This window comes from Halteromyces radiatus, assembly GCF_025201355.1.
Source record: "Halteromyces radiatus strain CBS 162.75 chromosome Unknown BX664scaffold_5, whole genome shotgun sequence".
Classification (NCBI taxonomy): Eukaryota; Fungi; Mucoromycota; class Mucoromycetes; order Mucorales; family Cunninghamellaceae; genus Halteromyces; species Halteromyces radiatus.
In genome coordinates, this window is record NW_026251691.1 from 382418 (window position 1) to 395427 (window position 13010).

Here is a 13010-nt window from a genome sequence, read left to right on the forward strand (position 1 = left end):
TAGATCTAACATCATGCTCTAAATACATGTAGATTAAACTTCAGGTATGATAAATATTTTGGTTTTTTTTTTTATTCAAGAAGAATAACTATCATCACTATCATTTGCCAGCTGCAGACTTGTTGTAAGAATCATCATTATTGTTATTTTCTTGTTCGGCCAACCACTATATATATATCAAAATGAGTAACGATTTTTCATCCATTCATTTTTTTTATTTTTTTATTTTTTTATTTTTATTTTTATTTACCTTGTATACACTTGAAAAATCCAAAGTTTCGAAATCCTTTGTGTTAGATAATTGAGCATAGATTTGAGCCGCCATAGTTCCCAAAGTTGGATGAGCCTGAGCACTTTCAGCAGCCTTCATTGCCAAACCAAGATCTTTTGCCATCAATTTGTTACTGAATCCACCTTGATAACCACGACCTGAAGGAGTACCTGGAACGGCACCTGGGTAAGGATTATTAGAATCGGAGCTCCAGCAACGACCTGTAGAATTGTTGATAATAGAAGCTAATAAAAGAGGATCCATACCCAACTTGGCACCAAGAAGCATGGTTTCGGCGACACCCACCATAGAGATTCCCAATAACATATTATTACATAATTTTGCAACTTGACCTGTACCATTCTTGCCACAATACACCACATTCTTACCCATAAGAGAAAGGATAGGACGCGTCTTTTCAAAAGCTTCTTGAGAAGGAGCACCAACCATGAATGTTAATGTACCTTTATCTGCACCCACAGTTCCACCACTAACAGGTGCATCAAAAGCTAAAGCTTGTTTTGCCATCATACGTTCTGCCACGTCTTGAGCTACTTGTGCCTCGATTGTACTTGAATCAATCAACATATGATCCTTGCCTACTACAGTTTCGAGTCCCTTGTAAACTTGTTCAACATGCATTGATGCTGGAAGCATTGTCATAACTGTACTTGCTTTTTCTGCCACTTCTTCTGCCGTCCTGGCTGCTTCCACATGAGGATATTTGTTCACAATCGATTGTACTGCCGCCACATTCATATCATACACGACTACTTTGCCTGTACTTTTCTCAGCAAGGTTTTTCGCCATACCTTGACCCTAACCAAAACAAATAATAATAATTGTAATTCATGTTTGAATAAGAATAGTTACTATTTTATTTTATTTTGTTACCATCTGACCAAGTCCAATAAGTCCAATAGATGTGTTACTATTGTAGGATGCTACCAAAAAAAAAAAAAGAAGTTAAACAAGGAAATAGGTGAATAAAATATTTACCAGTAGAAGAGAATGAACGTCCTTGTTGATATAATGAAGATAATAATGGTCTAGATCTGAACATATTGAAAAAGTGAGAAAAAAAAAAAGAGTGAGAAAAGAAAAGAAAGAAGAAAAAAGAAATAAATAAACAAAAAGGGAGAGATTTTTATTCGATTTTTATTTTTTATTCGCTCATATTTATTTTTTTTTCCCCACACTGAATTTAATATTTCCCACGAAAACTTTGATATACATTCATAATAAGATCACTAACCATTTTTTTTTTTTGTTACTGCGATGATATTAAGAAACATGTCCATTTGCGAAACGTACACTAGGCGGGGTTCGACTGCATAGTTTATGCAAAGAAAGTTTGTTTTTCTTTTTATATTTAATGATGAATTAGGAACATCCTTTTAAGTATAACATATATAAATATTAATGATATTGATACTACGAATGAATCTGATAATAAATGATCGCATGTTTTTTCTTTTTTTAGGGACAAAATAACATCAACTCCGTTTTGATTTCCATTTCAGTTTAACCAATCATGTTATATAAACTATTTTCCATCGCGTTGTTAAATAATATAAATCATCAACATTAATATCATATATATATATCAATATAAGAACCTTTTATAAGAAAAAAAAAAACAACAACAACAACTCATCATTATTCAGGGAGATAAATATGATAAGTAGGAAATCTCCTTCATTCTTTTCATCATGACCTTTTCGGACCTTTAATGTAGAAAGGTTTTCTATTTTTTTTTTTTCCTTTCTTCCATACAATTGTTTCTTTTCCTTTCTTTCTTTTTCTTTGATTTTCTTCATCTTTTTTTTCATCATGTCATTGATTATTGAACCTTCAGATTTACTTACTTTTAAAAGTAAGGATAAATATTTCTCCGTCTAACTATATTTTATTGAACTCTTTATTTTTTTTTTTTTCATTAGGACCTTTGACCAACGTCACCAAAGAAACATTATTAGTGAAAAACCCTAATAATGAACCTGTCATCTTCAAAGTCAAGACTACTGCTCCTAAACAATATTGTGTTCGTCCTAATGCGGGAAGAATTGATGGTCTTAGTCAAGTTGAAGTTCAAGGTAAATGAAAACAATTACAAAAGCGTATTAATAAAAAAAAAATAGACTAATCCAATTTTTATTTTTTTATTTTTTTTATTGGTTTTTTTTTTTTAAGTTATTTTACAACCATTCAAGGTTGATCCTCCTCTCGATCTTAAATGCAAAGATAAGTTTTTGGTTCAAAGTGCACCAGTCCAATCACACGAATATGATTCTATGCCAGTGACTGATATTGTAAGTAAGAGATAATAAAAAAAAAAGGTAAAGTGAATTCCTTGGCATTATATTTAATACCTTTCTCTTTTATATATATAGTGGGCTCGAATTGAAACTCAAGAACAAGCTATTATCAAACAACATAAGATCAAATGTGCTTTTGTTCCTGCTGCTACTACTGATAATATCACATCTGAGGTAATAATAATAATAATAATAAAAAAAGATTGATTCAATATGGTACTTACTTAATATTATGTTTTATATAGGCTCAATTACCTCATATCATTGAAACTAGTGAACAAAAAGTACCAGATGTCAAACCAACTTCTGTTACTCAGGAAAATCATTCTACCATCTCAGATAATAGCAGTTTGGAGACACCTTATCAAGGAAAAGAAAAACCCAAGGAAGAGGAATTTATCAAGGAAGTACCTGTTGTCAAGCAACCTGAAGTAATTCATCAAGTGGAAATGAAGCCAACATCTGCTCCTGTCACTACTACAACTGATCGGGATATTATACAAAAAGACAAACCCATTGTGATGTTGAAAGAAGAAAAGGAACTATCAAAGGAATTACCAACAGTACCCATTTCATCATCACCACCCGCACCAGCACCAACAACAACAACAGCAACAACAGCAGCAACAACAACATTGGCCAAGGAAACAAAGGATGATAGTGATTATAAGGATGATCAACAACAAAAGTTACGACAAGAATTGGTTGCAGCACAGGAACAGATCAAACGACTTGAACGTGAATTGGAACAAAGCAAACAAGATTTGGAAGGATTGCGATTACGTCAAAATGCCACTACTACAACAACTGCAATTGGAAACAATACTATTGCTGGAACACGAAAATTACCCCCTACTGTGCAACCTTTGGATGCTGTTCATCAACATTTGGCTCAATTACAAAAACCTCATCCTGTTGAAGGATATCCACCTCAAGTAGTTGCTATCATGTGTGGTGTCATCTTTCTGTTTACTTATCTCTTCTTCTAATGGTTTTAGTCTAGTCTAGTCAAATATCACCCTTACATAGTCTTTATATCATTATCTTCCGTATTCTACCTTTTTTTTTTTTTTTTTTTTACAATTCCCTTTCTTCTTTATATACATTTTTATAAACATATATATATATATATATATATATATATATATATATATATATGCAATAAAATAACATCATCAACTATAAATTGCCAAAATTGGATAGAAGGAAAAGAAGCAAGATGGGGTAGTACACGATGATTCTGATTTGAACTTGTTCTAAAGAATCTTTCTTTAATCCCTCTTTATAAATATATATATATATATATTTGTAACATCGCCATTTCCGGCCGGAAGAAGAAAAGTAAAATAAAAATAATAAAAAAAAACTTCATTTTCACACGAAAGACAAAAAAAGCAATATAGATCTGTATACACGTTGTACGATGATCTTTTTCATTGACAATGTATACGAAGTTTCCCTAAGCAAAGATGATCATAACCTTTGTTGTACTAAAACACCACATGAGGCTAAATTAAAAACAACGGATTTGACATATACAGAAATTGGGGGGAGGGGTAAAAAAAAAAAAAAAAAGAAAAAAAAGAAAAAAACGGAATCAAAAAGAACTTTTTTTATTTGGTAAATAGAAGATAATGATATGATAATGTACAAATAATCTAAGCAAAAAAAAAAAAAAAATCATAAACAAATCTAAACTAAACTATAGGCTGGAATAATTTCATCTATAACACCACTACCTAAACACCAATCCTTTTCCCAAACTACGACTTGTTGTCCTTTGGCCATGGCTCGTATAGGTTGATCAAATGTCACACGATACCGTCCATCAGGATCTTGAGTAAGTTGAGCAGGTTGAGGTTGTTGACGATATCTAACTTGGGCCAAAAGGTTTACAGGTGATGATGATTGATGAGAGGGTTGATAAGTATGAATCCAAGTCCAATGACGAGCAATACAAGCTTTATGAAAAAGAGAAGGATGAGTGGAACCAGGTACACAATATAACGTATTGGTAGTCATATCCTTTTCAGCAACAAACCATTTATGAGGACCATGATGAATATGAGCCGCCTGACCGATCGTGTAGCCAAATAAGCCTTGATGTTCGCCAATGATCTTTCCAGTCTCTAGATCCACCGCCTGACCACGAGGTTGATCAATGTATTGAGCCAAAAAATCAGCAAATTTTCGATGTTGTCCCACAAAACAAATCCCATAACTTTCTCGTTTGGTTGCCACCTGGTCAAATCCAAATGTATGTGCTAGTTGTTTGACTTGTTCTTTGGATGTAAATTCGCCAAGAGGAAATAATGTTCTTTGTAAAGCTGTGTAAGGTACCGTTGATAAGTAATAAGATTGATCCTTGCCTACTTCCTTTCCTCGTAATAATCGTCCATAACCATCCGTTCGACAATAATGACCTGTTGCCAACCAACAGTCTTCCGGAATACGATTCAATAGAGATCCAAACTTGATATGTTGATTACACATGACATCTGGATTGGGTGTCAGGCCAGCTGCATAATCGTCCAGAGTATCTTGAAATACTTGATGCCAGTAATCTTTCACAAAATCAACTTGAGTACATGGAATGTCCAGTTTTTTACATACTTGTTGAACATCTTGCCAATCTTGTTCACTAGGACATACACCTCGTTCATCTCGAGTATCCCAGTTTTTCATATAAAACCCTTCTACATTAAATCCTTGCTGTTTCAAAAGTGCTGCTGATACACTGGAATCCACTCCTCCAGACATCGCCATCACTACACGATCTCCTTTTTGTGCTAGTCTTCTTGGTGTTGTCCATTTTAGTTTCAACCCATGCCAAAACGATCCAAGCATATGATATAATAATAATAATAAAAAAAGAGCGGAGAAGAAAGAGAGACAAAAGGGGCTGTTGTAGGTAATGAAAAAAAAAAAATAAGAAACAGAACAGGGAAAAAGAAAGAAAAAAAGTTTTTGGCGGGGAATCAATCCTTGGTTCATTCAAAAAGCAAATCAAATAAGTTTTTATTTTTTTTTTTTTGTTAAAGAAAAAAAAGGGGAGATTGAGTCTTATATGACGACAATAAGTGATCAAAATTAATAATACATCATTAGTGATTGTATATTGTCGATTCCAATTATCTAAAATAAAACTGGTTTTTTTTTTTTTTTTTTTTTTTTTTTTTTTTACTAGTAAGATATGTGTGATGAAAAACTTCTATGTTCAGCACTGACCTTATCCACGTGAACAAAAAAATGGATCCATTTTTTTTTGGCAATAAGGGTTCGGAAATTGTAAATAAATAAAATAGAAAAAACGGATCAAACTGATTAGTTAAAAAAAGTGACAGTAGAGTTTCTCTCTAACCCGACTTAATATAACCTGATAAAGCAATGATGTTTTTTTTGTTGACAGTTTTAAATGAATGATTGGGGGGAGAGAATGAGGGTTACAAAGTAAGTTTCAAAAGTAAATGAGTGAGTTTTTTTTTTTTTTTTGTGTTTCATCCTTTTTATTTTTCACTCCCGTCACATATCCTTAATATAGAAAATAGTTTGAATTGAATGAATGTATGGATGATGGTATGATGATGATGATGATCATGTAGATTACAAACTCCTCCCGCGTGTATTTTTTTTTTGTATGTATATGTGTGGACACACCCCCCTCTTCAATTTTTTTTTCTGGGTTATATAAAAAAAACTCCCACTTTTTCCTTTTTTTTTATTTTTCTTCCCATTTTCTTTTACTTTTTCCTTTATTTATTTTTATATAATATATATATTCATTATTGAATTCTTTTTTTTTCAATTTCTTTATTGTTTTTATAAAAAGAAACAATGCTTACTATTGATACCCATGGCATCATGACCCCTGATCGCTCGGTTGTACCAAGTCCAGCTTTATCTCATACAACAGCTTCACATAGACATCTTCATTCCAATGATACAAGTATTATCGATATTACTGAATTGACAAAACGATTACAAATTGCTGTATCCAATCCTAGACGTCGATCTCATCTAATACAACAACAAGGATCTACTCCTCCAACTTCTTATACATCTAGTCGGTCTACTTCTTCATCTTCTTCCTCTACCACCTCTTCTTGTTATTCTCCTTCTCAGCCTTTATCATCATCACTTTGTCCTTCTTTACCACAACAATTTATTTTTAAACGTCCTGAATACAATGATTATTATCATCAAACTCATTTTCATCATCATCAATATTACCACGTGCATCATGATCATTCATCATCACATTCAACAACACAATGGTTAGATCGGCTCATTCATTCATCATCATCATCGTTTTCTTCTGTTGTATCAAGTCATTCAAGATCACCTGATTTCACTTTTGGCAATCAATTTCATCATGATTTGGAAACTCGTTATGGAAAATGGGGTAAAAATTCATTATTAGTATTTTATTGAAATTATGCAAAAGCGCGATTTTCTTTTTATGAGGCATATTTGCCAATAAGGAAAGAAAAAAAAAATGCCCTCAACATTGACCAACACACAGAGAAAAAATCCCCTCAAATTTATTTTTGTCTAGTCTCCTAACTTTTTTTTTTTCTCTTTGTCTTAATAGGTCGTTATATTGGTAAAGGTGCGGGTGGTTCTGTTCGATTGATTCGACGTAATAAAGATCAATCCATCTTGGCGGTCAAACAATTTCGAAAACGACTGACTCATGAAAGTGAAAAAGAATATACCAAGAAAGTGACGGCGGAGTTCTGTATTGGCTCTACTTTACATCATCCAAATATCATTGAAACATTAGACATGATACAAGAAGAAGATGGTCAATTTTATCAAGTTATGACTTTTGCTCCAAATGATCTCTTCAACATTGTCATGAGTGGAATGATGTCTCGTGAAGAAATTGCTTGTTGTTGGCGTCAACTTATTAATGGCCTGGAATACCTTCATCATACTATGGGTATTGCTCATCGAGATCTCAAGTTGGATAATTTGGTATTAGATCAATATGGTATATTGAAGATCATTGATTTTGGTTGCTCCACTGTTTTCAAATATCCTTTTGAATCTTCCATTCTTATGACAAAAGGTAAAAAAAAAAAAAAAAAAAAAGATGATGACATTTAGTCTAATAAAAATGGATTGAATCTTAACCTTATTCTTTTTTTTTTTTTTTTTTTTTTTTTTTTTTTACTTAATTTTATTGACTTCCTTTTTTGGCCATGTCATATTTGATTCAATTGTATATAGGCATCTATGGATCAGATCCTTATATTGCCCCTGAACAATATACGCAATCAAGCTATGACGCTCAATTGTCAGATTTATGGTCTTGTGGTATTATTTTTATCTGTATGACCATTCGACGATTCCCATGGCGTGTTCCTCGCATGTGTGACAAGTCATTCAGACTGTTTGCTCAACATCGTGGTCTATTGAAATTATTACCAAGAGAAGCTCGTACTGCCATGACTGGTCTTTTGGAACTGGATCCCCAAAAACGATGGACTTTGAAGCAATTACTGGATGATGATTGGGTCAAGACAACTGATATGTGTACTGAACAAGAACCTGGAAAACATCATGTCCATCATGTTTCCACTGCTGCTAATGATCATCATCGCAACAATCTAGTCATCATGACTTCCGAACCTCCTGGTGTAGTAGCTGAAAAAGAAAGAAAACGACTTTATCATCAACAATATCCTCCAGCATCATCTTACAACAACAATCATCGTCAAAACAAGACTTGTCAATAAATCCTTTTTTACATTACCCTTCCTTTTTTTTTTTTGTATCTATCTCTCTTTTATTTTTATTTTTTTACACTCATTCTTTTTTTTATTTTACTTTTTTTTATATATGATTCTCTAGCATTCCATTCCACCTTTTTATATATTATACCAAATAGCCTATGTAGTTACTTTTTTTTTTTTTATTCATCAAAATATGTTGTACTTTTATAATAAAAAAGAGTTCTTCTACTGTCTTCAATATTCTTAACAACTGTTATCTATCATCACATATCATCCATCATCTTCATCATCTCATCATTCGCATCACCCACTATCGTCATTACCAACCATCATGACTAATCATTAATGTTGCCAATCATTCGTATTTATAATAACAAAATAAACTATAAATAAAAGAAAGAAAAAAAAAAAAAAGAACGTATGCCAAGGGAGGTAGAATTAGGAGAAAACGCCATTGTTGCCTTGGGGAAATGAACCAAGATGTCTGTGGAAAAAAAAAGGTAGACTCCAAAAAGCATCAGAGGAGTTAACCCACGTTTCCTCCTTTTTCTCCTGTTGCATGAAGCCCGTCATTTCTTAATCCTTTTTATCTATTTTCTGTGTTTATAAAAAGAAAAAAAGGTTTCTACTCATGATGATCATTCTAATGTATTTAAATGATGTCTTTTTATAGCAATCCTTTCTTTTTTTTTTTTTTATCTTATTGATTGTTCATATCTTTGCCACCTTCGTTCCATCGTCCAATTTTGATCAAAACTACATTCCGCTTTGACAACAATAAAAAGTGAAAAAAAACTGGTATCTCTTATTCAGATTTTACCATCACCCCTTATTTTCCTGTCCTTTCTCCCCGTAGCACAAAAAAAAAGCAGTTACTTCTCCTTAAATCTTCAAGGATTTCTTTTCTTTTTCTTTTTCCCTTCAATTCTTCAAGCTATCCTTTATTCCCCCCAGTCTTCAATTATCTTTTCTTTCTCTTTTTGTATGTAATCCTTATTCAATAGACAAAAAAAAATATATAATCATCACTTAGATACATATTTGTTATTTGATGGCGACAATTGACACTGTGTATTATGTACCAACATTACTTGGATTATCTACTACATTTGGAATTTCCTGCGCTATTACAGCATGTTGTATCTTTGGATTTGAAGCCTGTCGCCATCTTACTTCTATGCAATGCCTTTTCAATCCACGCTCACGACTTTCTGTGTAAGTAATAGAAAAGAAAGGGAATTTTATACTTTATCCATTAATATGACGGTATCTCAAAATTATTGGTTTCTTTTTTTCACTTTCTTTTTTTTTTTTCTTTTATTCTCATTTTTTATCTCTCTTTTTTTTTTCTTTCTTCTTTTAAAATATTCATATCAATATCTTATTTCCAGTAATGCAGCACCTATATTACTCAAAAGACCCTTCTCTTGGTTGACCTATTCTTTCGGACTAGATGAACAATATTATGTCAGAAAAGTCGGCTTGGATGCTACTATGCATCTCCGTTTTTTACGAATGACTGTACAGTTCTTACTATTACAATCTTGCATAGTATGTCCTATTCTTATGGCAATTCATTGGTCCAGTGGCTCTTCTGATGCATGGCAACAACAACAAAATATTGATTGGAATCCTTTTGATAACCATCACGACAATAACACTAATTTTACTTTACCAATGGATACTCGACCTATGGATCAATTTCACAGCAATTCCACTTTGTATCTCTTATCTATTGCCAATGTTCCCAATAAACAGCTCATTGTATGGGTTCATGTCTTTTTACTGTACTTCATCTCCCTTACCTGGCTCTGGCTTTTATTCGTTAATCACTGGCATCACCTATATTTATTACAAACTTGTCCATCAACGGCCGAATCAACAAACCTTCCTCAACAATCACAACTTTTATCACCGCCTATCAAGACAATGATTACCGATACTACTGCAAATGATCACCATGGTGACGACGACGACGACGACGATGATGATGACGGTTTATCTAATATAACCACTTCTCCACCAATATCATCAATATCTAGTTCAATTCCAGCTTCTATCCATCTTCGGTCTATTTTGATCACCAATATCCCTCATCCATTAAGAAACACGGCAGCACTACGTAATCATTTCAGTATCACTCAAGTAGGAAGCGTTACCTCTGTCACTTTAGTGTACAGAGCAGCAAGTCATGCCCTGGATTGTGCTTTAAAACAACGACAAGAATGGGTGGATCAACTCGAACGACGATTGATACTTTTGGCACGACAAATCATACGACGACAGCATAAACAACAACAATCTTCTTCCTCACAAAAAGATGATGGTAATAAAGATTTCTGGTTGGATTTACCCAAACAATTATTATTGTTTGGTTTACCTATGGACGATTTATTGACTTGGATGCATGATATTCGCCTTTTGGATAATGAAATTCTTCGGTTACGTGATGCCAATCTTTCTCCAGATTATTACAAACCTACAGGTACTGCCTTTGTGACCTTTGAGTAAGTACTTTATATATATATATATATTTCCAGACTTGTAATAAAACGTAGAATTCTAATGATGTTTTTTTTTTTTTTTATTTCAAGATCTGCGCATTCTGCACAAATTTGTGCTCAAGCTGTGACATGTTGGAAACCTGGTGTCTTTGATACTACTTTGGCTCCAGAACCAAGAGATATTATGTGGTCTACATTATTACGTTTGGGAAGAAAAGATAAAATGGTTGGTAAAATTCGACAATGGGTAGTGTTCTGTGCAGTATGGTAAGTATCAATAAAAACTAAGCATAGATAATTGATTGATCTTTTTTTTTTTTTTTTTAATAGGTCTTTGACAATATTTTGGTTATTTCCTATTTCATTTATTCTTGGATTGACATCGATTGAATCACTTTCTCAACATTTCGGATTTCTCAGTTATTTTCTTGATACTTCTTTGGTGGTGCGCTCCTTTATTCAAAACATCTTACCAACTTTATTGGTGACTTTATTCATGAGTCTTTTACCATGGATATTGCTAGGTAAATCTTATCAAGGAATAATGTGAAAGAGATTGACGCGTGATCTTTTTTTTTTTTTTTTTTTTTTTTTAAAAAAATTTAGAAATTTCGAAACAACAAGATTTCATATCTTACTCTGAATTGGAAGATTGTGTTCTTGGTAGATACTATCATTTTGCCATTTTCAACGTATTGATTGTGTTCTTGTTGGGAACTTCGTTCTTATCAAGTATGCTAGATGTGTTATATGAACCCGCTAAAATCATCCAACTTTTGGCCAACTCTTTACCACAAGGTGCTAATTTTTTCCTCAACTACATTCTATTCAACTCTGCAACCCATGGCATGGAATTGTTTCAGTTGGGATCACAATTGTTTGGACATTTGATTCTTACTCTTCCTGTATTCTCGAAAACTCCGCGTAAGATGGCAAGATATACCTCACCCTGGGCATTTCCTTATTATTACTACTATCCCAATCATATTTTGATACTGGTCATTACTGTCACTTATTCTGTTATTCAACCTTTGATCTTGATATTTGCTCTATTCTACTTTTGGTTGGCGATTGTGGTGTATCGACATCAATATGCATTTTGTTATATCCGGAAATATGAATCTGGTGGTTCAAGACACTATCGAAGAATGGCTCGCTACACATCCGATGGTCTTTTGATTTTCCAGTTGACAATGGTAGGACTCTTTTATTTGAAAGGTGTATTATCTGCAGCAACGGCCATTTTACCAGTTATTGTTTTTACTATTTGGATGAAAGTGAAACTGACAAGACTTTTTGGACAAAGGGCGAAGTATCCTTTTGTGGGACAGTTAAGCTCACCTATGACAACGGCTGCATCTTCTACTCAATTCAATCATCAAAATGGCACGACAAGAAAAACTACTACCATTAAAACTACGTTTATGCGATCTTCCAATCGACTCTCAGCAGATATCATGAAACAATCGACATCTTCAACACCACCACCATCATCATCAGAATCGACATCATCATCTGCATCATCCTTGGTCTCTATGGTAATAGTGCATGTGGGAAATTGGATTGACGATATTTGGAAATTCTCATATCTTCAATCTTGGTGGAAACATGGACGTTATGCAACACAGAGAGAACAAAAGCAATGGACATTTATGACAATCAATCCATCCAACCCATCACATCATATACAACAAGAAGAAGAAAAGCCTCAGTTTGTAACATTGGATATGAAATCATCAAAAGAAATCGGACAAGAATGCAATATACCGGAATGGACCAAACATTATTGGGATGATGGATGCTCTTTATACAATGATTACCATCATCCATCTCTTTTGGCTTCTTTGGATCAACATCTTTTTTTACCCAATGATCCAACATTAAGAAAATGGAAATTATCAAAATGTGAATTAATTTCTTTGATAGATCTACAATATGCCTTTGATCAAGTAATGGATAATGTAGATGTGTCTTTAGTTTAGTTTATTGTATTGTAACTGTTTTGTCTTATATTTTTTATATATACTTTTTAATCTGTTAATAAATATTAACTATCCAAACTCTCTTTGTATGTCCCTTGAACGTGTAGTACGATTTCCCTTAATGGACATCGTTGTCGAGTATCAACGAGCTCGTTGTTCTTTTCGTCGTCATTCTCTCCTTCTATTTTTAGTCCTTA

At 33.2% G+C, this 13010-nt stretch overlaps 5 protein-coding genes across 5 annotated transcripts; 3 read left to right on the forward strand and 2 right to left on the reverse strand.

Annotated features, from left to right (window-relative positions):
* Positions 1 to 39: 39 nt before the first annotated feature.
* Positions 40 to 1374, reverse strand: BX664DRAFT_334980 (3-hydroxyisobutyrate dehydrogenase). Its single transcript, XM_051545809.1, has 3 exons — positions 1271 to 1374; positions 251 to 1215; positions 40 to 166 (listed from the first exon to the last, which is right to left on the reverse strand). Exons 2-3 carry the CDS (start codon positions 1079 to 1081, stop codon positions 101 to 103), a joined length of 897 nt encoding a protein of 298 aa, XP_051398789.1. The 5' UTR covers positions 1082 to 1215; positions 1271 to 1374; the 3' UTR covers positions 40 to 100.
* Positions 1375 to 2024: 650 nt separating this feature from the next.
* Positions 2025 to 3667, forward strand: BX664DRAFT_334982 (PapD-like protein). The gene is made up of 5 exons (XM_051545810.1): positions 2025 to 2147; positions 2215 to 2367; positions 2465 to 2583; positions 2665 to 2763; positions 2835 to 3667. Exons 1-5 carry the CDS (start codon positions 2105 to 2107, stop codon positions 3576 to 3578), a joined length of 1158 nt encoding a protein of 385 aa, XP_051398790.1. The 5' UTR covers positions 2025 to 2104; the 3' UTR covers positions 3579 to 3667.
* Positions 3668 to 4281: 614 nt separating this feature from the next.
* BX664DRAFT_265351 (tRNA methyl transferase) lies at positions 4282 to 5349 on the reverse strand (the record flags this gene model as incomplete). The annotated part of the gene is made up of 1 exon (XM_051540856.1): positions 4282 to 5349. The coding sequence occupies one exon, from the start codon at positions 5347 to 5349 to the stop codon at positions 4282 to 4284; it is 1068 nt and encodes a 355-aa protein (XP_051398791.1).
* Positions 5350 to 6259: 910 nt separating this feature from the next.
* On the forward strand, positions 6260 to 8508 carry BX664DRAFT_334985 (kinase-like domain-containing protein). Its single transcript, XM_051545811.1, has 3 exons — positions 6260 to 6991; positions 7181 to 7660; positions 7822 to 8508. The coding sequence occupies exons 1-3, from the start codon at positions 6424 to 6426 to the stop codon at positions 8328 to 8330; spliced, it is 1557 nt and encodes a 518-aa protein (XP_051398792.1). The 5' UTR covers positions 6260 to 6423; the 3' UTR covers positions 8331 to 8508.
* Positions 8509 to 9634: 1126 nt separating this feature from the next.
* On the forward strand, positions 9635 to 12895 carry BX664DRAFT_334989 (uncharacterized protein). The gene is made up of 4 exons (XM_051545812.1): positions 9635 to 10834; positions 10922 to 11098; positions 11162 to 11355; positions 11438 to 12895. The coding sequence occupies exons 1-4, from the start codon at positions 9822 to 9824 to the stop codon at positions 12811 to 12813; spliced, it is 2760 nt and encodes a 919-aa protein (XP_051398793.1). The 5' UTR covers positions 9635 to 9821; the 3' UTR covers positions 12814 to 12895.
* The last annotated feature ends 115 nt before the right edge of the window (positions 12896 to 13010 follow it).